At 51.6% G+C, this 27,032-nt stretch overlaps 1 protein-coding gene across 3 annotated transcripts; it reads right to left on the bottom strand.

The window, feature by feature from the left end:
• Positions 1-6,248: 6,248 nt before the first annotated feature.
• On the bottom strand, positions 6,249-27,032 carry SNRNP48 (small nuclear ribonucleoprotein U11/U12 subunit 48). 3 transcript variants are annotated; one of them, XM_004599186.3, is made up of 9 exons: positions 26,835-27,031; positions 23,427-23,540; positions 23,066-23,126; positions 22,408-22,479; positions 17,554-17,742; positions 15,851-15,972; positions 11,453-11,541; positions 11,005-11,166; positions 6,249-6,308 (listed from the first exon to the last, which is right to left on the bottom strand). In XM_004599186.3, the coding sequence occupies exons 1-9, from the start codon at positions 26,973-26,975 to the stop codon at positions 6,260-6,262; spliced, it is 999 nt and encodes a 332-aa protein (XP_004599243.2). In that variant the 5' UTR covers positions 26,976-27,031; the 3' UTR covers positions 6,249-6,259. The 3 variants fall into 3 exon arrangements, with proteins under 3 accessions (XP_004599243.2, XP_058524511.1, XP_058524514.1); XM_058668528.1 differs by lacking the exon at positions 6,249-6,308 and adding an exon at positions 9,960-10,291 and having other exon boundaries at positions 26,835-27,032; XM_058668531.1 differs by lacking the exons at positions 6,249-6,308; positions 22,408-22,479 and adding an exon at positions 9,963-10,291.

Genomic DNA, 27,032 nt, shown 5'->3' with positions numbered 1-27,032 from the left:
AATCACAGCTGCAGCTGCAGGACCACGGACTGATGGAAGCAGCCTCCTGAACACTGGGCAACTCCACCCGCAGAGCCTGGGAGCTGTCCTGGAGCCTGCGGCTCCGTCCCGGCAGGTGGGCCCCTGCGCAGGCTCAGCATGACCATCGCAGGGCGCACATCACACCTGGCACCGCTAACCCCAAGGACCGGGCTAGTGCAGGAGTCATCACAGCACAGCTTCCGGTAGCTTCAGTGCTCGTGGCTGGGAATGGCAGACTAAGCTACCACGAGGGTGGCTTAAAGGAGCGTTAGTTCAACAACTAACACACCCGCATGCGTGATATCAATGGAAAAACCAAACTTCCATGAGAGGAAACGCATGTATGTTGCCCCACACTGCTCTCCCTGGTCCACCAGACTTATCCCTCACCTCTGGCGGTAAGCACTTGGAATAAAAATTGAGATACAAATAAATGCCGAGCACCCATCAGTGCCCAGGATGGCACAGCACAGTCCACATGTAGTTCCTTCACCCACTTACCTCTCTCTTCCATGGGGACATCTGAACGTACCACGCAGTTTTACTCTGCAGTTTCTTCCAGTTAGTCAATGTGGGGACGGCCGACCCCACACGGATCAGGGGCCAAGATGGCGGCCGGCCGAGCGCAGGAGGCGGGACTTGTCCCTCCAGCAGGCAGGAAGTCACAGGGACAGGCTGACGCCCCCGCCGCGATTGCCGGCCTATCAGATAGCCCCGTGGACCCACGGGCAGAAGTGATTGGTGGAGAACGATATATATAAGCAGCCTGCTTTCAACAATAAACCCTTTTCGTTTACCTTCTCATTTTCGTTCATCCGTTTGTGTGTTCGTGCAGTGTGTGTGTTTGTGCAGTGTGTGTTTGTGCAGTGTGTATGTGTTCGTGCAGTGTGTGTGTTCGTGCGGTGTGTGTTCGTGCGGTGTGTGTGGTGTGTGTGTGCCGGTTGCGGTGTGTGTGTGCCGGTTGCAGTGTGTGTTCGTGCGGTGTGTGTGTGTGCCGGTTGCGGTGGTGGTTCCTGTTTTTACCAGGCCCTCGAAATTCCTCGTCATTTTAGTGTCACTGCAGGGCGGCGACAAGTGAAGTCACTGATAATTTCAAATGCAATTACGGGAGCTAGCCTTGCAGCGTAGCAGGTAAATCTGTCTGTGCTGCTAGCCACCCTACGGGCGCTGGTTCAAGTCCCAGCTGCTCCACTTCTGATCCAGTTTCTTGCTTACAGCCTGGGAAAAGCAGCAGAAGACGGCCCAGCCCAGGTGGGAGACCCAGATGAAGCTCCTGGCTCTGGCCTGGAGCCAACCCTGGCTGTGGTGGCCATCTGAGTCAACAAGTGGATGAACATTTTTCTATTTACCTTTCAATTAAACAACACATTTTTAAATTTAAAAAAAAAAGTTGATACTGCAAGCAGTCTTTTTTAAAGCCAGGAAATCTGAACCTATAAAAGAATTTTGTATGGCTCCACATTATAACATCAAATGCTCACTTTTGTAATTTTTAAATCTGAATGTTAGACATTAAAAGCCAACTACAGTAACAGGACTACATTTTGGCAAACAACCTATTAATTTTCAGCTTATAAATATCTGAAAGGTGTTTTCCACATGGGAATTTGTTAACAGTTGATCTAACTCAAAAATTCAATCAACCTTTCCGTTACTGTAACTCCCTCATATAAATAAGGTTTCATTTCCATTTGAAATAGACCATGGCTTTCTAACATTCAGAATATCCTTATTCAGATATGAGATACTTAGCATTTACTGCCAAACAAATGTTCCAGCACACAACAGAACTCAATAATCAGCAAACCAAGAGTGGTCTGCCACAAAATCCCCAAAGTCTACCGTGGAAAGAAGGCCGCTGGAACAGACCACCCCCAGGAGTTCTAGAACAGATGTCATCGCTGGCAACGAAGAGCAGGGCTGCCGGGGACCGGGGGTGGGGGGGGGCTGAACTGGGATGGCAGGGCTGAGGGGACTTAAAAAGGCAATTCCAAAAGCTCATGGGAAAAGGAAATTGGCAAATAACTAATTTGGTATAAACAGTATTGAAACCCATGTTTGTTCCCCAAGATGAGTTTTCCATGTTCTTTTCTGGAGGATCCCAAGTGGGGAAACTTTTATTTGCTGTTAGACTGGGCACTTTCACACCAGTCTGCAGCCTGGTCCAAAGCATGTGCCCTGGGGCCACACTCCGCTCTGCAGAGCCTTCTCTTCCTCCTGGGCCGTCAGGGGCTGGAGCCCGGCAGCTCCTCCAGGCTGGGGCCTGCCAGGCCATACACACGAGGATGTGGGCAGGGCTGGGTTCGTCTCTTGCAGACCCAGGATCCATTTGGCAAGTGTTGCCTGGTCCTGGGTGCCTGCCATGCACATGGCAAAGATGGGGTCCCCTCCACCTCACTGATGTCAAACTCGGTCATCCTAGCCACTCCTGGAGCACTCCGGGTCCATCGGGTGGTAAAGGCTCCATCCTGGATTTCCTCAGAGGCAGCAGGTCAGCTCGGAAGATGTGGTAGTAGACGCACTTGTCCCACAGCCACAGGGTCCTCCATGGAGACGGCAGGCCAGGGCGGCTCTGGATCTATACCACGTGGGCCGGGGCAGGATCGGCTGCCCATGGCTCTGCATCCCCACCACGTGGGCCGCGGCAGGATCGGCCGCACTTGCAGAGCCATCGTCGAACTCCATCCCACATACTTTTAAAAGGACTCATCGTCGCCTCCTCTACGTTACAGATCTGCATTGTGATGACGGCTACACAGGGTTATAAATTTGTCCAAACACAATGAGACATTACATGGGGGTGGTCTAATATATAGAAATCAATAGCTGATTCATAAAACATGACAGCAAGGGCCTGCACTGTAGCATCGTGGATCAAACCACAGCTTACATGCTGACATTCTACCTGGGGGCCAGTTCCCGCTCCGGCTGCTCCACGTGCAATTCCGTTCCCCGCTATCGCATCCAGAAAGGCGGCAGCAGATGGTCCGAGTCCATGGGTCCCTGCACCCACACGGGAGACCTAGCAGGAGCTGCAGCCCAGTGTTAAGCTTGGTCTGGGGGCAGATTCTGTGGATATGTGGACTCAACCCTGTGGGACTGCCAAACCAGCTGGTATGCTCGAGGTCTGGGGGCGGTGACCAGCCAAGCTGGCATGACCATGGAACTCACCAACACTGGGAGTGGGGGTTGGGAACGGGGATTATGCAGGCTGGTCCAGGCTGCAGCACCCACAGGCACGCCCAAGCACTGGGGGTAAGGCGGGCTGGGCCACAACATCCGCGAACACACATAAAGGCCAAGACAGAGATGGCCGACTGTACTAGGCAGGGGCTTTGTACCTGCTGGCACGCATGAGACTCAGGTCTGGGAGTCGGCCTTGGGGATTCTCTATTGGGATGTAGCCCTCCCTGCTGAGCACAAAACTCAGGGCTGGGTGTGGGACAGACCAAGTAAGGCTACTTGGTGGCAGGCTTGTGGGCTGGCTTCGGGGTGGACCGGGCAAGCCAGGCCAAAACAGCACATTGGCACGTGCAGAAGCCAGAATGAGGTGTGGACTATCACAGTCACCACTGGGCTACAGTACCTACTGGTGAGCGAGTCAGGAGTGGGGGTAGAGGGCGGAACATGGCTGCAGCATCCCTCAGCAGGAGTGGCCCGGGCCTCACGGTACGCCAGACTGGGTTAGACTACAGTACCCACTGGCACCCACAAGAGCCAGAGTGCAAGTCAGATGGGCTGAGTTAGGTCGTGGCATGCACTAATCCACATGAGAGCTGGGTCTGGGGTGGGTCAGGCAGGATTGGGTTGTGGAACACACTGCTGAGAGCCAGAAAAGGTGTGGGCTGGTCTGGCAAGGCCACAGTACCTGTTGGTGAAGGTTGAAACTGGAGGTGAGCCAAGCTAGGCTGTGCAAGATCCATGACTGGGAGCTGGCCTGATAGGGGAGCTAGGGGAACTCCCCTGTTAAAGACCCAGTCCCGGGCCTGGCGGCATGGCCTAGTGGCTAAAGTCCTTGCCTTGAACACACCAGGATCCCATAAGGGCGCTGGTTCTAGTCCCAGCTGCTACACTTCCCATCCAGCTCCCTGCTTGTGGCCTGGGAAAGCAGTCAAGGACGACCCAAAGCCTTGGGACCCTGCACTCATGTGGGAGACCTGGAGAGATGTCCTGGCTCCTGGCTTCAGATCAGCACAGCTCTGGCCGTTGCGGTCACTTAAGCAGTGAATCAATGGACAGGACATTTCTGTCTCTCTTCCTCTCTGATTTTTCAATAAAAATAAATCTTAAAAAAAAAAATAAATAAATAAAATAGGCCCAGCCCCGGCTGGTGAGCACTTATCAAGGCTGGGGGCAGTCCAGGCTAGGCTACAGAACGCCATGAGCACATGTGTGGGTCAGATCTAGAGACAGGGAGGGTTGGGCCAGTCTGCAATATCCACTGGCAGGTGCGAGTTAGCATCGGTGCAGGCCACATTCACATTAGGATCGGGACTGGTGGTTGGCTGGAATGGGCTGAGCTAGGCTGCAGTACCCCCAGCATGAGCTGGGACTTGGGGCAGGCCAGGCAGAACCAGGTTATATCATCTGAAGGTGAATGTGGGGGCGAGATGGGCCATAACAGACTGGGCTGCAGTATCCATATAGTATACACAAGACCCCAGGTTGGCAGCAAACCTGGTGGTGGGTGGGGCATTGTGGGGGCTCCCCTGCTGGGCCTCCCACTGGTGAGCATGACGGTTGGGACTGGGGGCAGACTGGGCTGAGCAACACTGCAATAACCCTTGGCCTTCAGGTGAGCTGGATTTCAGGGAAGGCCAGGCCAGGCCAAGCCAGGCCACTGCATCTGCTGGCGCACGAAAGGGCCAGGGTAAGTGCTGACTGACCAGGTTCTGCTGCAGCATCCTAGCAAGTACCAGGATACGGTGCAAGTCATGTCAGACTGAATCGTAGTACTCCTTGGAAAATGTAAGACCTGGGAGTGGGCCTAGTAGGGAACTATGGGCCCTCCTCTGCTGGTGTGAGTGAGAGCCAGGGCTGGGGACAGGCCAGGCTGAGAAGGTGGCAGGGCAAGTCGGCATACTTGTGGATTAGTTCATGTGGCAGGGTGAGCTAAGCTGCAACACTGTTAGGTATATACAAGAACCCAACTGGGACGTGGCACAGACTAGTCTGTTGCAGACACCAGCACGCACAGGAACCAGGGCTGGGAGCAGGCTTGACAGGGGTTATGAGGGTCAGCCCAACTAGGCTGCTGGTAGGTCTGTGGTATGCTGTGCTGGGCTGCAGTAACCCTAGGTTTGCATGGGACAAGGGGTTGGGGATGGAGCTGACCAGGCAACCACAATCACCAGTGTGTGTGTAAGCTGATATGGGTGAGGAACTGAACCAGACCCTGTAAGTGTCAGATCTGGGGCCACCCCAGGTGAGGTTTCTTGGGAGAATCCCCAGTTGCACCAGTGGACTCAAAACTCCAGCCACAGGCAGTCACAGAATTTGTGGTCTGACTTTGGAATGCACATACTGGCACTAGGCCTTCTTGACTGCTGATGCCTACGCAGCGAACGGCATGCCCAGGTGCACAACGGGGACATGATGGCCAGCTCACTGGGGTTGGCAGAGAATGTTGAGTGCCATGTCACAAGATGGAGAACAGAACAGGTTGGACAACTCTCCTGGCCGAGCTTTATCAGCAAGTGTCTGGGTGAACGGATGTTCTAGGGTGCACTCTGTCAGCCAACGGACCTTGGAAGGATTTCCTCCGCATCAGAGAAGCAAAACCAACCCTATCTTGGAACTATCAAAGCCACTCAAGCAATACCCTCAGAGCATTCTTTTCCACATCGGGGTTTCTAAGATGACACCAAGTGAACAGCCCATCTCCAGGTACTGAGGCAGTCTGGCGACGGGAGCAGCTCCTCCCCTAACACCCTCTGACACAGGCGATAAGGGAAAATGGAGAGCATTTGTCCCACTCACCTTCCCCTATACTGCAACCTTCACCCCCTAGTCAGCGGTCCTCACGGGCCTTTATTCTTGTTAACATCAAAAATTAAAAAACAAAAAAAGTAACAGCACATAATTTATATACCTTAAATAAATGGCCAAAAAGACAAAAACAAAGTATCAGGCAGCAAATCTTCAAAGCCAGTTGAAGCACACGAACTTACTGAAGAACAAGGAGCACCAATCAACCGCACACGCTCCCCAGGTGGCCGTCAACGCACGCGCCATGCCGTCACATCTTCTGCCTCCTTCTTTGATGACTATGGTGTCTCTCGCCATCCCTGAAATGAAAGCATTAAAAAACAATTATAAATGATGAACACTTTAACATCAGATTTAAAATAATAATTCAACAGCAATATACTTTTATCAGATACAAACTAGGACATGTTAAAACATGCATTTGGAACTCAGCAGTAAAAACAATTGTAAATGATGAACATTTTAACATCAGATTTAAAATAATAATTCAACAGTAATATACTTTATCAGATACAAACTAGGACATGTTAAAACATACATTTGGAACTCAGCAGTAAAAACAAGAAAGAACTGACCAGGATTGCTTTTAAAAATAAATTATTTGAGGGACAGACAGAATATGCAGAGAGAGCTCCTATCAGCTGGCCCTCTCCCCAAAGGCCCACAACGGTAGGACCAGGCGGAGTCAAAGCCGGGAGCTGGGAGCTTCCCAGCTCCCTCCAGGTCTCCCAGGACCGGCAAGAGCCCCAGTGCCGGCTCTGCTGCAGCCTCCAGGGTCTGCACTAGGAAACAGCCAGGAGCCGGGAGCTCCCTCTAAGTCTCCCAGGACCAGCAGGAGCTCCAGTATGGGCTCTGCTGCAGCCTCCGGGGTCTGCACTAGGAGTTCCAGTATGCGGGCACTGCAGCAGCCGCCAGGGTCCACACTAGGGGACAGCCGGGAGCCAGGAGCTCCCTCCAGGTCTCCCAGGAACAGCAGAAGCCCCAGTACAGGCTCTGTGTGGCTGCCAGGGTCCACACCAGGCAACAACTGGGAGCCAGGAGCTCCCTCCAGGTCTCCCAGGACTGGCAGGAGCCCCAGTGCGGGCTCTGCTGCAGCCTCCGGGGTCCACACCAGGCGTCAGCTGGGAACTCAGACACAGGAACTCACTGAACTTACTTATTAAGGAAAACAAATTATTAAAACTAATGAGAAAAATTGAAATATGGAATAACAAAATGAATGTTAAAAATTATTTTAAATTCCCTTTTAAAATTAACTTTGAATCTGTATAAATGATGGATGAATAAAGAATTCATCTCAAATGACTATGTCACAGCACTCAGACACTGTTCTCCTTACCCTGGCTCCTCTCTCAGCTCCCCAGGAGTCATCCCACCCCCGGGGGTCGGCATCCCAGAGGGTCAGCCCTCCTCTCTCGACAAGGATTTCATTATTACCAAGCTCACCTCACTAAAGGAAAAGGACCTCAGGCTTAGACTCTTTCACTGTTTATACTTCTATTTCTACTTCAAAGGCAAAGCCACAGAGACTAACTTCACGTGCTGGTTCAGCTCCTCCGACACCTTCAACAGCCAGACTGGGCCAAGCCAAAGCCAGGGGAGCGGAACTGTATTTGGGTCTGAAGGGGCCAGATCCGGTGCAGGCCAGATTGGGGTTCTTGGGGGTTGCCCGACCAAGCCAGAAGACCCAGGAGTGCATGCAAGGAGTGGAGCTGGAAGGGGTTTTCAAGGCTGGCCAGGCCAGGCTGCAGCACCCACCAGCACTTGCTACCAGTTCAAGGGTCAGGTCTGGGGCAGTCTGGGACACAGCACTTGCTGGCATGCACTGGGGCCAGGTCTGGGCTTGGGCCTGGCTGGGGTTTGTAGGGGTCACCCCAAACCAGAAAGCATCACCCACTGCTACATGTGAGGCTGGCATTGAGGACAGGCTGCGCTGGACTGGGCTGCAGTACCCACTATGCACACAAGAGCCAGGACTGGGGACCAACTCAGCAGGAACTCTCATAAGCTGGCCCAAAGGGTCCACTCCACCCACCAGACCCCCAACCTCAGCCAACACCACACGGCCGCCTGCCCTGGCCTCACAGCATGCTCTGCAGGACTGGGCCGCCCCCACTGCTGACTCCACAAAAGGAAAACCAACACAGAGATGCACACACAAGACAGGACAGCCAGCCTCTCTGGTTCCACAGAGGACCCGAGTGCCTCATCAAAAGACATGAAGAGCAGGTTAGACAGCGCTACAGGCCAGTCTTCCTCCACCGTGCATCTAAGGCTACCGACACACCCAGACAGCACGCACAGGAAGTAGTGTTACACCTGACTACAGAAGCCTAGGCCATCTCAGACCACTCAGGACATCCCCATGAGGCGACCAGCTCGCACAGCAACGAGCAGCACATCTCCCCTCCCCACCCAGAGACGCCCTCACCTGTGTAACAAACATTTAAGAATGAATACATTTTAAAAAAAGTATCACGAGTTACAGAGAATTACCAGGCAATAGTTTCCCTTTTATAAGAGAACAACTACATCACAGCTAACTTAAGCCTATGAAACTGAACAGTAGCACAGTGAGCAAAATGATGATCAAAGCAGTACAAGAAGCCACAAAGGTGTGGCTCCCCGCCGCTCTGGGGCCGGGACTCAGCTGCAAGCCCGCCACCTGCTAAGTGCACGGGCTGGAGCTGCAGTCTGAGGACAGAGTCCAAACACACGAGTGCCTGGGTAGAGTCGTGGCAAAACGGAAGACAATCAGCTCCGGCTGCATGAAAGAAGGCTCAGGGGATGGCTGAGCTGGACCCTCTGAGGAGCAGCGAGGTCAGCAGGCAGCCAAACTCAAGACTAAGAGCAGTGACGTGGCCGAGCGAAGAGAAACTGGCAGAAAATGGTCAGGTCCCAAGCTGTGCACTTCGGGGCCTCGGCACACACGGAGAAGCAGGCAGCCGCCCTCAGTCCACGGCTGGTGAGCTGCTCTCAGGAGGGTCTCTGCACACGGAGAAGCAGGCAGCTGCCCTCCGTCCATGGCTGGTGAGCTGCTCTCAGGAGGGCCTCTGCACAACACGGAGAAGCAGGCAGCCCCCTCCGTCCACAGCTGGTGAGCTGCTCTCAAGACGGGAATGGATTACTGTGGGATTAGCTTAGAGATGAGCCCAGCTTGAGGAAAGCACCACCATTTCCAGATGGGCAACAGGGACGGAGGGCAGGGGCTGCAGGCGAGGCTTGCTCTGGCACAAGAGTCACGGCTGACCAGACGGCAAGGACTGAGAAGAGACAAAGATCCCTTCAACTCTGGCTGAAACAGAAGGGGGTCCTTCCATGACCCAGGACAGGAAGGCTAGGCAAGCAGGAACACATCTGGTACACCTGAGATATGGGAGATCCCAGAAAGCTCTGGAAACACAGCAACAGACCTCAGCTGTTGTAAAGTTATCTTAGCATTAATTCATCTCTCTCCAGCTATCCAAATCTTGCTAATAAGGGAAAAAGTTAACTGATGTTTAAGTTGGATCTTCTGACCCTATATATCCTGTAACCAAGGAATTACTATCAGAAAGAGAAACGGGCAGAGGAGAGTTGGGCAAGCATCTTTTTAACAACCAACACTGGGGTGATGCTGCGGCACAGGCAGGTTAAGCTACTTGCGACACCAACACTCCACATGAGCAACACTGGTTTGAGGCCCAGCTGCTCCACCGCCAAGGCACCTAGGAAAGCAGCAGCAGGTGGCCCAAGTCATGAGTCGCGGATGGAGTTCTACGTTCCTGGCTTTTGCCTGACAGCTTGGCACAGACCTGGCCATTGCAGCCAACTGGGGACTGAGCAAGCAGACAGAAGGCAGATGGGCTCATCCATCTCTCTCCCTTGGCGGTTCTGCCTTTCAAATAAATAAATAAATAAACACTTACAAGAAAATTAACACACTACACAGATCACTTCCATTTGTCTTATTGAGAAAGCAGTAAGTGACAAGAAGGCAACCCAACATGCAATCACATGTACCCAACAGTCATTGGAGCTGCAGTTATCCGACATGAACAACCAAGGGACATCTTATCAGACACTCTTTATCACAAGGGGCACCACACGTCAAGCTGCTGCCTGATACCAGCATCCCGTATGGGCGCCAGCTCCAGCCCTGCCAGTCTACCTGGAAAAGCAGCAGAGAATAGCCCATCCCACGGAGGCCTGGGCTCTGGCTTCATCCTGGCTCAGCTCTGACTGCTGCAGAAATCTGAGTACTAAACCAATAGATGAAAAATTTTCTCTCTGTCCAAGTTGCCTTTGAAATAAACAAGTAACAAACCTTAGGGCTCGAATTGCGGAGCAGCAGGAAAGGCCGCCACCCATGACAGTGCTTGGTGTCCTGGCTGCTCCACTTGGGACCCTACGTCTTGCTAATCACCCGGGAAAGGGCACCTGGGCGCCTACCGGCCAACGGGAAACCCAGATGAAGCTCCAGGCTCTTGGCTTTGTCCTGGCTCAATTCAGGTGACTGCGAACACTGGGAAAATGAGCCAGCAGATCAAACATCTCTGCAAACCCTTTCAAACAAAATTTACTAACTAAAAGATGCCAGAGTAGGCATGGCAGGTGCCACTGGCTTCCCACACGCACAGTGGTCCTTGTGTCAGCTGTTGCACTTCCGACCCAGCTCCCTACTGATTTCCTGGGAAGATGGCCCAGGTGCTGGTGCCCCTGTGCCCACATGGGACCCGGAGAAAGTCCTGGTTCTGGCCTGGCCATTGCAGGCACTGGGGAATGAGTGGATAGGTCCATCTTTCCCTGTCTCTCCAGAACTCTAAATTTCAAAAGAAAAAAGAAGCTTTTAATCATCATTGCTCTTAGCAAAAAAAGGTAAACAGGAATTTTTAACATCTTCATTAACCAGTATCCCTTCTTGCCTTATTCTTACAATCTGTGATTTCCTCGCAGCTACAACAGCAGAACCTGCTGTTCCCAGTTCCGCCGGGGAGGACGCGGGGTGAGACTCACCTCTCCTTCCTTCTTCTCGACTCACTGCTTTTGTCTTTCTCCTTATTCCGTTTTCTCTTGTGCGGGCTCCGACTCCGACCCCTTCTCCGGGAACCCTCAGCGTCAAAGTAGCTGCCAGCAGACTGTCGCGAATCTGCCGACGCTGACCGCGGCTCTTCCTTCCTGGAACAGAAGGGGACGTGGGCCAGCTGGCGACACGCGGACACACCAGCCAGTCGCCACCCCAGCACATCAGTGACAGGAGGACCTGAGCACACAGGCTGACCCTCCACGTCGGACAGCATGGGGGAACCAAGCTCTCGCGCTGGATCACTCATTTCAGACAGTGTTGTCCCAAAGGCAAAGCCATGTGGTCACTCCGAGTGCGTGATTCTGAGCACTGGGGACAGGACACAGTCAATCTCTCGGGGCTCCCAGAAACGCAGAGACAGCCGCGCTGAGGACGTACCTGGCGGCGCCGCCCTCGGCCTTGGCCTGCTCTTCCTTCCAGTGGTGACTGAGCTCTTCCATGTGAACGCTGATCACGTCCCGAATCACCTGAGGGGAAGCCCCGAAGTCCAGGTAAGAAAACGGGCCCAGAAACACACTGTCCAGCTGGGTGAAGCACTGCTGGCCATCAACCGGGTACTCAGGAAGAACTACGACTCAGAGCACTGTGGGATATGCGCAGTTTGGAGAGTGAACATTCTATCTCACCACCACACCTTAGGCTGCCAACTGCACAGTGATTACGTTAGAGATGTGCCTACTCAGGTCCAGCACGATAATCCAGTGGCTAAATCCTCGCCTTGCATCCACTGGGATCCCATGTGGGTGCCAGTTCATGTCCTAGCTGCTCCACTTCCCATCCAGCTCCCTGCTTATAGCCTGGGAAAGCAGTGGAGGACGGCCCAAAGCCTTGGGACCCTGCACCCGTGAGGAAGGCCCTGAAGATCCTGCTCCCAGCTTCAGCTCAGCTCAGCTCCTGCCACTGTGGCTACTTGGGGAATGAACCAGCGAATGCAAGATCTTTCTGTCGCTCCTCTCTGTAAATTCGACTCTTCAATAAAAATAAATAAATCTTTAAAAATACGTATCTACTCCAAGGAAATACATTCTAACTACTCAGGGGGCTGGAGTCATGCTGTACGTATTGTAACGGGGACAAGGTGTGTAAACGGGACCGGCAGAGCACAGGATGGACGTGGGGCACACGACACGCACGCAAGTAGAACAATGCTGCAGTGGGGGACCTGGGCATGCGCTGAGTTCACGCTACAGAGACTTCTACAACCATCTCAAAGCGAAACTATTTACAAATACTTCAAAAAAAAAAAACAAACCCAAATTAGGTCAAGAGAGCCAAGTGCAAACCATTATGGTTAGTTTCTGGATGTCCCAGTGAGGTACCAATCCTGTGTAAGTAATTCTAGCTAAGCTTTTCTTCTTTCCTAGTTATCCATGCCTTCAAGCGGGGAGGCAGAGACGAAACAGAAACAGAACTCAAGTTTCCCTCATGTCTGATTGATAAGATTTAAAAAAAAAAAAGATTTATCATTTTTATTGGAAAGTCAGATGCACAGAAAGGAGGAGAGACACAGATCTTCCGTCTGCTGATTCACTCCCCAAGTGACCACAATGGCTGGAGCTGAGCCGATTTGAAGCCAGGATCCAGCAGCTTCCAGGTCTCCCACGTGGGTGCAGGGTCCCAAGGCTTTGGGCCGTCCTCGACTGCTTTCCCAGGTCACAAGCAGGGCGCTGGATCGGAAGTGGAGCAGCCAGCACACAAACTGGAGCCGACACAGAATCCTGGAGTGTGCAGGGTGAGCATTTGGCCTCTAGGCTACCGTGTCAGGCCCCTTGATGGGATATTGTAAGAAACTGACTGCTCAGGCCCCACTTGGCTCAGTGTGGTAGCCTAGCAGCTAAAGTCCTCATCTTGCAGATGCTGGGATCCCATATGGGCGCCGGTTCTAATCCCCGTGGCCCCACTTCCCATCCAGCTCCCTCCTTGTGGCCTGGGAAAGCAGTGGAGGACGACCCAAAGCCTTGGTACCCTGCACCCGTGTGGGAGACCTGGAAGAGGCTTCTGGTTTCAGATCGGCGCAGCTCTGGCAGCTGCAGCTGCTTGGGGAGAGAATCAACAGACAGATCTTCAGCTCTGTCTCTCTCCCTCCCTGTATTTCTGCCTTTCAAAAGACAGACAGAAAGAAGAAAGAGAAGAAAGAAGAGAAGAAAAGAAAAGAAAAGATAAGAAAAAGAAAAAGAAAAAAGATTGTTGTCAGGTTCCAGGCTCAGAAGAAGTAGGGTCCTGAAGCTCACATCTCTCTCTTTTTCTGTCAGTTTCCTTTCCTGGCACACTCTGTTCCTCAACAATAAACATTATTACTTTGTGTATCCAAAAGAAAAAAAAAAAAAAGAGGAAGATTCAGGACTCAATGCATTTCCATATGCCTTAAACACGCTGTTCACAGTTCCCAGCAGGCAAGGGCAAAAGGCTCAAACACCACGAAGAGCTTTCACCACCCTCCATGACCTGACCACACCGCACCCTGGGAGCCGGCCTCCTCTCAGGGGGCAGCTCCTCAGGACCTACCACACCACACCACAGCACAGCACAACACATCACACCTCACCTCAACTCACTTCTCCACACCACACCACACACACACCTCATCACACCTCACCACACCACACCTCACACCACAACCTCACCATACACTCCTCATCACACCACACAACTCACCTTACCTTACCACACCACAACACACCACACAGTAGGAGCTGGTCTCCTCTCACGGGGCAGCTCCTCAGGACCTAACCACAACACACCACACCACACACACCTCACTTCTCCACAGCACAACACATCAAACCACACACCATACCATACCACACCTCACCGCACCACACCACACACACCTCATCACACTTCACCTCACCTCACCACACACCTCACCCCACACATCTCATTGCACCACACCACACCACACCACACCTCATTACACCACACCACACATCACACCACACAGTAGGAGCCGGCCTCCTCTCACATGGCAGTTCCCCAGGACTTCACCATACCACACCACACATCTCACCACACCACACCACACCACACACATCTCACACGACACACCTCACCTCACCTCACCTCACCTCACGCCACACCACACCATACCCCACACCTCACCTCACCTCACCCTACACCTCACCTCACCACACCACACCACACCACACCATACCCCACACCTCACCTCACCTCACCCTACACCTCACCTCACCACACCACACCACACCACACACACCACACCACACCACAGAATGGGAACTAGCTTCCTCTCACAGAACTCCTGTGCAGGAGCTCCCATCCCTGCCACTCCTGCCTCCAGGAGCTCCACTGACCACAGACTGAAGATACTCAGCGCATTCCCCTAAAATTTGTCTGTGCTGAACAACTGCACACGTTTCTTGTCACTGCCTTCTAACCCATACAGCATAATTATTATTTACACAGCACTTCCACTGTACTAGGTAGTATAAGCAACACAGAAATATTATGCCACCTTGTGATCTGAGCATGCATCTTGCGATCAATCCCTCCATGGTACTGAGGGGTAACTGCACTTCTGCTTCCCTTAAGAATGTTTGCAGGTTTCCCATCTAGAAAATCCTGATGTACCACTCTCCTGCCCCCACTCTTTCTGTGGAAAATTTAAATCAGGCCATATCTCAGCTAGCAGTGACGTGAGCTACATACACCTGCACTCAACGTCCAGGTTCGCCCTTCCGGGGCAGCCTCACCAGATGGCTCCTCTGCGGCTGTCCGCCAGCCCCGGAAGCCGTTCCCCGCACAGGCCACCCAGCACAAGCTGCCGAGCACAGAGAAAGGTCAGTGAGCAGACCCTGTGTTAGCCTCCCTGCTTCTCCTTGGCCCTCCAAGGTCACCTTCTCTAGAAGCTCAGACCAAGTCTGTCTGAACAAAACAATCATTCTTTCCTCCCATACATGCGATCTGATCACTATTTTAATACTTTAACACAATTAATACTTTGAATATCTGTTTTACTTGTTCAACTATTAAGTTAGTTGGGGGTGGATCTATGTGCCATTTATCTTATGTATCTACACTTGTGTGGTATGCACAGTAATCATAGCATGTCATCAACGTTTCATTGAAACATGTCCTAACCCAGGACAAAACATATAAGACATCAAAGGTAGAAACAGATACAATGTTGAAAATAACCACTATGAAATGATGAATCATCAAAAGATTTGTACACATAAGTAGAGACAGATGAAAGATACTTGGCGTCTACTTTGAAAATCACCAATGAGGGAGTGGGGAAGACAGGCAAAGAATGTGGGACCAACAGAACTGAGGGCACACCTGCTAGTCGCTGAGGACAGGGAATGAAGACTTAAGTGTTTCTCACTTCAAAAATGTTCACTGACAATGAAATGACAAGATGAGGTCACTGTGGTGCGAAAGTTTCTAATCCACGCATATGATGAAGTCTTCAAAAATGTTCACGGTGGCCCGGAGCAACAGCCTAGTGGCTAAATCCTCACCTTGCACACACCAGGATCCGTTATAGGCACTGGTTTGTGTCCCAGCTGTTCCACTTCCCATCCAGCTCCCTGCCTGTGGCCTGGGCAAGCAGTAGAGGACGGCCCAAAGCCTTGGGACCTGAGGAAGCTCCTGGCTTTGGGTCGGCTCAGCTCCAGCCATTGCGACCACATGGGCAGTAAACCAGTGCATGCCAAAATCTTTCTCTTTGTCTCTCCTCCTCTCTGTACATCTGCCTTTCCAATAAAAATCAATACATCTTTAAAAAGAAAAAGAAACAGACGAAGCCCAGCTTACCTCAGTGTAGGATTTCTTAGTTATGTGGACATTCTTGGCTCTGTAGGACTGACGTCTCCTTTTGTAGTCTCTCACTTCTGCCAGGATTTCAAGGTAAGATTTTGGACTTTTTCGACTATTGTCTAGAGAGAAAAAATTAACATTAATCCTTTGAAGTTATAAATTCTTACAACTTAGCAGGTTAAGAAGACCACAGTGGTATTTCAACATGTTTCAAAGTAGCACAGAAATACATAAAAGCTTCTACATTTCGTGTGTGTGTGTTTGTGGTTTGTGTGCGCTGTGTACACACAGACATGGATGTATTTATATATGGGCTAAGTCATTCCTTTCCTCTGGCAGTTAGTTGGACATTAACTGCCTACACACACAGATGAATAAAGCACAGTTGCAAGCAACAGCCCTCAAGAACATACACTCAATATTCCCATCTTCTGTGGGGCCAGTGCCACAGCATACAAGCCTAAGCTTCAGCAACGCATAAGGACACTGGTCCATATCCTGGCTGCTTTGTTTCCGATGCAACACCCTGCTTGTGGCCTGGAAAAGCGGTGGAAGATGGTTCAAGTCCTTGAGCCCTGCAGCCCCACGGGAGAGTCCCTGGCTCCAGCTCAGCTCTGCTCTGCTCACTGTAGCCCCACGCCAGAGACCCTGGCTCCAGCTCAGCTCAGCTCCGCTCTGCTCACTGCAGCCCCATGGGAGAGCCCCTCGCTCCAGCTCCGCTCTGCTCTGCTCACTGCAGCCCCACAGGACAGCCCCAGCTCAGCTCCGCTCTGCTCACTGTAGCCCCACGGGAGAGCCCCAGCTCAGCTCTGCTCTGCTCACTGCAGCCCCACGGGAGAGTCCCTGGCTCAGCTCTGCTCTGCTCACTGCAGCCCCACGGGAGAGTCCCTGGCTCAGCTCTGCTCTGCTCACTGCAGCCCCACGGGAGAGTCCCTGGCTCAGCTCTGCTCTGCTCACTGCAGCCCCACGGGAGAGTCCCTGGCTCAGCTCTGCTCTGCTCACTGCAGCCCCATGGAGAGCTCCTGGCTCCAGCTCAGCTCCGCTCTGCTCACTGCAGCCCCACGGGAGAGCCCATGGCTCCAGCTCCGCTCTGCTCTGCTCACTGCAGCCCCATGGAGAGCTCCTGGCTCCAGCTCAGCTCTGCTCTGCTCACTGCAGCCCCACGGGAGAGCCCCTGGCTCCAGCTCCGCTCCGCTCTGCTCTGCTAACTGCAGCCCCACAGGAGAGAGCTCCTGGCTCCAGCTCAGCTCTGCTCTGCTCACTGCAGCCATTTGGGGAGCGAACCAGTAGATGGAAGATTGTCTCCTTTAACTCTGCTATTCAAACAAAATCATGAAAAAATCTCACACACACACACACAGTCATATATACTGCTGTTAGATGATACAGATTCATTCTATTCCAACTTCAACTGGTCTGCAAAGCCGTCTGAATGTACAGGATCTAGCGTGCAGCATCAGAGCGCAGGCTCAAGCTCCAGTTGCTCCACTTTCAACTCAACCTCCCGCTAAGGCACCTGGGAAACCAGCGGGCGAGGGCCCAAACACTCGGATCCCTGCCACCCACCGAGACAGCCAGGTGCTGGCTCTGGTCTAGCCCAGTACCGGGTACTACCAGTTAGGGAATGATCTGTAGACTGACATCTCTAACCCCTCCCCACTGCTCGAAGAAGCGACGTGAGCCTGGAACACTCCTCAGACCTTGATTGACTTTGGCGGCCAAGTCCACGAAGAGATCACTGTCGTTCTCGATGGTCTGAGAACTGGAGCGCTGCTTCTTTGTCTCTTCAACTACAAAATCGTAGAGGGCGAGGCGATCGGCTTGGGTCAGATCACAGACAGACCGTTTGTGATTCAGAGGAACTTCAACAGGCGACGAAGAATAGATTCCTAAAGTAAAGATAAAACCACAAGACTAAACAATACATGAAACACCTGGACTTAACATCCACCATTTACTGCTGCATGCGCCAAAATAATGCCATATTAACACCAACGATTTCTTCCCATAGTAATCACTGAATACATAAGACATCAATCTCTGATAAACGCTGACTCTCCTGAATGCTAAATCCAGAGTCAGAACATACCACAGATGCTTGCTACGCAGGCAGAACTACCGAAGAGAATCTTGGCTAACCATTTCTCACAGGCTATCTATATCACAAACGTCTTTCTGTGCTTGTTTCCCCAGAGATGCTGAAACAAAACCTTAACAGATAACACATTATAGTCTCGAAAAATAAATTATAAAAAATTTGTTTTTGAAAAAAAGATTTTTTTGCATAAAGTATCAGGCTACAAGTTCATATTCAAAGTAATTGTACAACGACTTAGAAGTAAGGGCCAGCAGCTGACTAAGCAGCAGATCCCGCACTCCCCAACCAGAAACACAGCCCAAACGTGAACTGAGTCTAACTTCAAGGAGGAAGTGTACTGGCGTAACCAACTTAACTGAAGACCCTGAATCGCAGTGCCCCACCCCCTCCCAACAGTCACAGAACTTTCTAAATCTGCTCATTAATGAAAAAAAGGAAATACAATACCTTGATATGATGTATTAAACATTGAAGAAAATTTGTTTTGGACTCAAATTTTCTCAAATAAAAAATGATTACAACTGTAAATAAAACAATTTAAAACAATTCTCTTTCTAGACTTCAGGTCTCACTAACGCACGCAGAGAACATGAGCTACAAAAGGACTCATTTCAACGTCTCCTGGTTGATGTCAGAGTAGCGGCTGCATCCATCAGAGCTCATTCCAGATCCCCACATTCGACAACTTCTAACTTTGCTTCCGGGTGAAGGGGCACCCGGGCTCCAGTGACAGCTTGCTGAGCTAAGCACTACAACCGCAAGAGACGACTTCCTGTCAGCGTCCACATCTATAGAGGACAGCGACAGTGGACCTGAAACCATGCCTTAAGCTTCGGTGAACAAGACACAGGCCACTCTTATTAATCAAGGATTCGTGGGGAAGAAGGGTTCCCTCTCCAGGCAATCATTAAAATTCTGGCAGGACGTGGAACAGCCCCTTCATGCACCCGGGTGTTAAAACATGTAACTTCATAGCAGAATGATCACAAGTTAGCTTTCTTAAGACTAACTCCTTTGAACACTAGAAATCCGTGACGATTTACAAGCTCCACATGAACTCTGCTTGTCAGACACAGGCCACTCTTATTAATCAAGGATTCGTGGGGAAGAAGGGTTCCCTCTCCAGGCAATCATTAAAATTCTGGCAGGACGTGGAACAGCCCCTTCATGCACCCGGGTGTTAAAACATGTAACTTCATAGCAGAATGATCACAAGTTAGCTTTCTTAAGACTAACTCCTTTGAACACTAGAAATCCGTGACGATTTACAAGCTCCACATGAACTCTGCTTGTCATTTTCAAACAAAGAAATACAATTTCTTCTTAAACAATTGTGGTATTTCATTTTAAATTTCTCCAGGATTATCTTCAGACTGATACTTAAATTCCTTCAAACTCAACCAAAGCTCCAAATCAGGACCACAATATTGTGATAGCTATTGAACTAAGGGTTAGAAATGTGAGTGATACTTTTAAAAGGATATCATTTGCAAAAAGGATACTGCATATCTTTAAATAAGGAGTACATTCAGGTTCCTAATTCCTCTTTATACTCACCCCAATTACTGAAAAAGAAAAAGTACAGGAAAAGTTAAACAACAAACTGCATTCAAATCATTCAGAACACAGATATTTCTGACAAAAAGAGAAAAATGGAGAAATACTTCCATAAGTGTACATTTCCATAAAACGTAACTCTTCATAGTTTCGGTATGATGCTATTAGCCATCCCGCGGCCCTCCAACTCCCTGATCTTTGGCAGTTTTAAAAACAGTGGCAACAATAAGAGCTCAAGTTTGACCATTTAACTATCTTCAAACACACGTGCCCAGTCCCGGCTACCACGTATGCTCCGCACAGCTGTGGAAGCTCCTCTACTCACCTTCCAAACTGAAACTCTAGCCTACGTTTTAGAATAACACTCCCTCAACCTGTTTGTCCCTTCTGCCATCACAGGACATTTTCGAGTAAAATACAGCATATCAAACAGTAGTCTCGAAAACACAAATTCAGATTTCATAAAAGAATTCAGACAATCCCATAACATTAGAAACAGAGGCCCACTGAAATAGAATGCTAAGCAGCAGGAACAGACTGGGTCTGAAGTTACTGAGTCCTGGTTCTAGAAGGTTTCTGCATAGCACACCGGACTTCAGGTCATGGACGTGCATCAAGCACAATGCATGAAGTTGGAGCACAGCAATTTGTATATTTAACATTACAGGAAAAAGGACAAAGCACGAAATATAAAATGAATGTAAATGATTGTGACCGCAATTAACCAAAGCATATCTGAAAATAAACAAGATCTAATGATTGTTCAAGCTTTCACAGTCGATGACTCGGGAGTCTACACTCAGGCTAGGCCTGAGCCCTGACGAAATTCAAACATAAATACAGCCCTGTGAAAAAACTGACATTTTAATGCATCACAAATATTAGATCAGAAAACATGAAACTGCTTGTGTTAGACAATCTTCTTCCTTCAACACACCAAGAGAGAAATTTACTCTTATCCTGAAGCAAAACATTTTAAAATGTCGGGCCCAGCACCGTGGCCTAGAGGCTAAAATCCTTGCCTTGAACGCGCTGGGATCCCATATGGGCGCCAGTTCTAATCCCAGCAGCTCCACTTCCCATCCAGCTCCCTGTTTATGGCCTGGGAAAGCAATCGAAGACGGCCCGGTGCTCTGGGACCCTGCACCCGCGTGGGAGACCCGGAAGAGGTTCCTGGTTCCCAGCTTCGGATCGGCACAGCACCGGTCGTTGCGGTCACTTGGGGAGTGAATCACCAGACGGAAGATTTTGCTCTCTGTCTCTCCTCCTCTCTGTGTATCTGACTTTGCAATAAAAATAAATAAATCTTAAAAAAAAAAATTTTTTTAAATGTCAAAGTAAAAGTAGATCACAAAAATCATGTGTTGAGTAGGCTACAGAACTCTATGAAGAATTTGAAGAACGGTTTAAAACTGTGCATAGCCTAAGAACATCTAGGAGTATTTTCCAAGACACAGGAAGCTGTCCTCTACGTCACTACGTGCTGGTCTCCCAATGCCTGTGCATGGGCTAGGTGGTCAGCAGGAACCCTGTCCCCGGGAAGAAAACAAACCAGCACAGGCTGTCACGCCTCCAAGGCTTACTTCCCCACAATGAGCTGATCCAGGAACAGCAGCGACACGAGGAGGCATGCGTGGGAAGTCTGTGATATTCTATGGAATGATAACCCTTGGAAATAAGTAACAATGAGCACATCTGAGCAGTATCTAGAATCTCAAACCAAAAACATGCATGGATTTTCAGCATCCTGACCTAAAAGCTGCTTGGTTCAGACAGTGTGCCGCACCTCAGAACTTGGGTCCGGATCCAGCTTTGCTCTCACGCGGCAGAAGTGAGCTACTGCCCCGTGTGCCTGCTTCTCACCAAATGTGGAAGAGAAAAATACCGTGCAGCCAGTATTGTTGTGAAAGAGAAAGGAAATACACAGAAGAGCTTTGCGGAAGAACCATTAAAAACCTGCAGTTCTGAAGACCCTGGCAACACACACAGCAGACTACTTATTAAATGTCACACAAGGTTCCCTTGTCTGTAGAAGGCACATGGGCGCTGGATTAGATTCCCACAGCCTCTCCCATCTCTAACATAAACTCAGCCAATCAACCTCACCACCTCAGTCTCAAATGTTAACTCTTTCAGAGCCCTAAAGTTCTATTTTTGCACTGGTTCATTAACTAAATGGGGCAATGGCAGAAGCAGTAACAGGCTTGGCTGCTCACAGTTCAGCAACCTCTAAGAACAACATCAAAGCCCAACAACACCTTTCCCAAAGAAACCTGGCACCTGGCTCACAGGCACTGAAGCTGGCCTCTCCAGCAGGCAGCAGAACAAGTGTGCTTTAGCCAGCATCCAGGAGCCCAGACTCAGGGCAAGCAGCCTTCCTCTGAGCCTGGGCACCCCGGGGAAATCAAGGCCAGGCATCTAAATTTGCACACAAGAAAAAGCGACCCCTCACTATAGCCTGCTCTCATGGGGGAGGGGATCCCGGCACAGCCACAGATGCCAAACCCACTGGGCTCCTGGGTAAAGCTCTGTGCCTGCTCTCGTGGGGGAGGGAATCCCAGCACGGACACAGAGGCCTGTCTGGCCTACATGTCCACTGTGACAACTCACCAGCATCCTCAGGAGCAAATCTTGGGGCAAGTATTCACTAAATAAGAAATTCACTCATTAGGTAATCCCAAAAGGTCAATCCCCAGCTAAGACAGCGCCCACATGAGCTGCATCTGCACAAGACACACTCAACAAATGAAATGGAAACAAAGTGGACTGGCCTCAGGTCTGAAGGTAAAACTTCACCTTCCCCGGCCTGCTTTCATTGGTTTGTCTCAAGCAATCTGCAGCAGGTGCTCATGGCAGAACACTTCATTCACCCAGTTAGCTCCACTACGAGGTTACTTACTCTGGCTGCAATCACCATCCTTCCCAACGGCAGCTCTAGCTTGTTTAACAACGTGGAATTGCGAGTCCTTAGCTGTCAGATAAAGAAGTAACCCGTAAGTGCATCAGACACCGTGAGTCCACAATCACCTGACTCCCCAGTTCACAGTGCTGCCTGTCACCTGGACACAGGACGCCTCCACGTCTGTCCAGAGCCTAAGTAGCCACACCTCCAACTGACCAACCAAGCGCCAGGCAGGCCGCCCTGCCCCAGCGGTTACACACTGTAGGGACTAACAGCTAACACAGCTTCAGCTTCGGCCGAAAGCCAGACCCAACTCCAAACGTCATTATTTAATCCTCACAAAGTAATTCTCTCCTCACCCCCATTTTACAAAGAAACTTAGGCAACCAACTCTGAAAGTGACAGGGCTGTCACTAACCCAGGAGCCCAAGACTTGAACCTCCATCAGCTGTGTCTTCAGATACACCTCCAGTCTGAGGCGACTGTCCCACCGTACAGAGGGTTGCCTGAGTTGCAGAGGGCATGACCTAGTTCCAGCGAACACTGAGCCTCATTCTTTGCAGTTCTCAATGTCCTCCATGTCCTTACAATGCTTGGAAAATTCATTATCATTCAGAAAAGGAGAGGATTTAAAATTACAATAACTAATACTTACTCAAAGTAATTGAAGGTACTTTTACATTCTCATAGAAAAAATCAGGATTATACATTTCTTCCTAATAGTAAAAAAAAAAAGTTAGCGTTCTCAAATTTCAAAAAATGGCTTATGTTAAGATTAGTACAACTTAAACACTTTTCAAACTGTGAGATTAGACAACTATCATCCTTTCCTATAATCTGCTCTATATGTTTATACAAATATATTTTTACATTTTATATTTATTTCCCAGTTTTATGCTTTAGCAAGCGTAACTGAAGTTACGGCAGGCGTGTCCGAGGCACACCATGCACACGCTGTAACTTCTTCATGTAAAGACGGCAGAGCACGCATGTGCAGCACACCGAACACACGGTACCTGCTCCTCCTTGGTGTAGCCCAGCTTCCTCAGTCTGCAGGATTCCACATGCTTTGCTAACGAGGATTTTGGCATGCGATGATTTGAATCGTAAGGACATATCACAATTTCATCCTATAAAACAGAAAATTTTCAAAATACTTGTAACATAATTGTACCAATAAATGTTACTGCTTGATTGGGGTGTGACACAGCATCTTCTTCTCAGGTGTCTCTCAACTCGGGGATGTTCGAGTGTTTTAAAAAACTGCCCCATCCCTCCATCTTGCTAAGACCTCCGCCCTCTCCTGGGCTACAGGGATGGGGGGGAACCCAGCAGGGGAGCTGCGGGAGCAGTGGCCAGTGGCTCCTGCTGCTGAACATGACAGCTGGGACCCAGCTGGGCAGGGCTGTAACACCCACTGGTCTGTGCGGGAGCTGGGTTGGGGGAGAGCCAGGCTGGGCGTAAGCAGACACATCCATTGGTGCATGCATGAGCCAGAGTAAGCGCAGGCTGCTTGGGCTTTGCGGCAGCATCAGCTGGCAAGTGCTGAGATCAGGGGCACGTCCTGTACCTGGAAAGTGCAGGATCCAGGGCTGGGAGTGGGCCCAATAGGGAAACTGTGCGCATCCCTCTGATGGGCTGTAGCTCCCACTAGTGAGCAGGAGAACCAGGGTTGGGGCAGATCTGGCTACACAGGCATGAGTGTGGGTTGAACAGTGGGGTCAGCTGGGTTGAGCCAATGCCCAACAGTGTGTATAAAAGCTGAATGGATGCAGGACAGACTGGACCAGTCTGCTGCACATCCAGCATGCACAGGAGCCAGGGTTGGAGGTGGGCCTAGCAGGAACTACTGGAGGTCACTCTGACTAGACTGCAGTTCCCACTGGTGTGCGTGAAGCTCAAGTGTGTGGTGGGCATGGTTAGGATGGGACGCAGCATCCGCTGGTTTGCACATGACATCGGGCTGGGGACAGAACTACAATGCGACTACAATCACAAGTGTGGTCTATGTGGGCGACAGACTGAGCCAGATCCCACACTGGTTGACACACATAGGAGTCAGGTGTCACCCCTGGCCAAGTGTCTTTGGGGACTCCCTCAGCTGGATCACTGGACTCAGAACTCCAACCACGGTGAAAACCACAGGATCTGTGCTCTGACCGTGGAGCGCATGTCAGAACTGGGTCTCCACAGCTGCTGAGGTCTGTGCAGCAGACGGCATGCCCAGATGCTCCTGGGAGACATGACAACCAGTTCAAGGAGGCCTGCAGAGGACATCCAGCACCATGGAGGACAGGCCAAATTGGACAGTCTCCTGGACAAATATCTCAGCAAGTCGAGACTCTAGCTGGACTATGTAAGCCAATGGACTTTGGAAGGATTTCCTTAACCTCGGAGCAATGAAATCAACAACATTTCACAAGACTCAAAACCACTTAGGCAGTATCCTAGGAACAAGCTCCACACTGGGGACCCTAGGATGACACTGGGTGGCTGTCCTCCATGCCTGGGTGCTGGGACTTACCCAGAGAGGGCTGGGAGCGACCCTCTCCCCTTCTCTACTTTCTCCAGATACAGAAAGAAAAATGAGATTGGAGACAGTTGTCTCAGCCACTTTGCCCCATTCCTCCACCCTCCCCACCCTCACTGGCGCTGCACAAGGCCGTGCACTCGCCCTCTGTAGCCCTGGACGGCTGGTGCCCCACAAGGCTGTGCATTCCCTGACAGCCTGCCAAGGACCCCCGGGATGCAGGTCCTACCCCTTCACCCAGGCCCGCCAAGGATCCCAGGGATGCGGGTCCTGCCCCTTCACCCAGGCCCGCCAAGGACCCCCGGGATGAGGGTCCTGCCCCTTCACCCAGGCCCGCCAAGGACCCCCGGGATGCGGGTCCTGCCCCTTCACCCAGGCCCGCCAAGGACCCCCGGGATGCGGGTCCTGCCCCTTCACCCAGGCCCGCCAAGGACCCCCGGGATGCGGGTCCTGCCCCTTCACCCAGGCCCGCCAAGGACCCCCGGGATGCGGGTCCTGCCCCTTCACCCAGGCCCGCCAAGGACCCCCGGGATGCGGGTCCTGCCCCTTCACCCAGGCCCGCCAAGGACCCCCGGGATGCGGGTCCTGCCCCTTCACCCAGGCCCGCCAAGGACCTCCGGAGTGCGGGTCCTGCCCCGATCACCACGCTCCTTCTACCTACACCTGATGCTTCCCTCCTGTTGGCATGCCTTTGTCTCTAGATTCTCCTGTGTTGTTGGCGTCGCAGTTGTATTCCCCCGTTTCTTCCCTTGGCAGGTTAGAATTTATTTCTGCCCTAAGTTACTTCCTGAATAACAACAGTGGAACAACCAAACAGCATTTCACTGTTTTAGGCACAAGTAAAATAGAGATAAGGTGCAGGGAAGATGGTCATCGGTTATTTGCAAATACTACACCGTTATGTAAAATGAACTGAACCTGCACAGAATCTGGTATCTGCCAGGGAGGGTGTCTTAGAAGCGACACCCACTGGCCTGGCACGGTGGCCTAACGACTAAAGTCCTCGCCTTGCATGCCCAGGATCCCATATGGGTGCCGGCTCTAGTCCGGGCAGTCTTATTTCCCATCCAGCCCCCTGCTTGTGGCCAGGAGAAGCAGTCGAGGACAACCCAAAGCCTTGGGACCCTGCACCCAAGTGGGAGACATGGAAGAGGCTCCTGGCTCCTGGCTTCAGATCGGTCCAGCTCCGGTGATTGGGACTGCTTGGGAGTGAATCCGCACATGGGGATCTTCCTCTCTGTCTCTCCTCCTCTCTGAATATCTGACTTTCCAATAAAAATAAAATAACTCTTAAAAAAAAAAGCCACACCCACTGCCTCACAGATAACTGAGGGTGGCTGTCTCTCCTTCCCTGACACCACACAGTGGCTTCGAGGACGGAAACTGCATGCGAGCAGAAACATGGGTTCAACTTGGCCTCGCTCCCTTATAAAGTCAAGTGCGGCCCTGGAGCAGAAGCCAGGATGCCGCGTGCAGCCCACAGCTGCCAGTTACCAGCAGGTGTCCTGGACAGCCCCCCTCTGTCAGAAGTGGCCACAGCGCCTTCCTCCCAGGGCTACCCGGCTGCAGAACCAAGCAAAACGGGCATCCGCGGGGTCCTCGCCCGGTTCCCCCGTCCGCTGCCCGCCCGGCCTCCCGACCCTCCCGGTGCCCCCGCCGCTGCCCGCCCGGCCTTCCGACCCTCCCGGTGCCCACGCCGACCCCCGCCGCTGCCCGCACGGCCTCCCGACCCTCCCGGTGCCCACGCCGACCCCCGCCGCTGCCCGCACGGCCTCCCGACCCTCCCGGTGCCCACGCCGCTGCCCGCCATGCCCTCCCGACCCTCCCACCCTCCCGGTGCCCCCGCCGCTGCCCGCCCGGTGGACTCGGAGCGCGCCTGCCCCCTTCCCTGCACCTCCGTCGCGTCCAGCTGCTCCAGGCTCCAGCCCAGCGACGCCGTGACCTCGTCCAGCGTCCGCCAGCAGCTCTCCACGAACTCGCTCAGCTCCGCCTGCAGCCGCCGCCGCTCTTCCAGCGAAGGAGGATCGGCCGCCATGGCCACAGCCCGCTCGCCGGGGGAAGGCGGAAGGGGCGGGGCTGACGGCGGCGCGAG

This window comes from Ochotona princeps, chromosome 1 (assembly GCF_030435755.1).
Source record: "Ochotona princeps isolate mOchPri1 chromosome 1, mOchPri1.hap1, whole genome shotgun sequence".
NCBI lineage: Eukaryota > Metazoa > Chordata > Mammalia > Lagomorpha > Ochotonidae > Ochotona > Ochotona princeps.
Note: the sequence above shows the minus strand (reverse complement) of the source record. Positions and strands in the feature narration are given on the sequence as shown.

Excerpts from the sequence above, each read along its gene's own strand:
- SNRNP48 (XM_058668528.1), bottom strand. The coding sequence starts at position 26,975 with ATGGCGGCCGATCCTCCTTCGCTGGAAGAGCGGCGGCGGCTGCAGGCG. Across the intron at positions 17,743-22,407 it reads GGATGGTGATTGCAGCCAGA|GAATCTATTCTTCGTCGCCT; the intron begins GTAAGTAACCTC and ends TCTTTACTTTAG. Across the intron at positions 11,167-11,452 it reads GCCGAGGGCGGCGCCGCCAG|GAAGGAAGAGCCGCGGTCAG; the intron begins GTACGTCCTCAG and ends CTTCTGTTCCAG.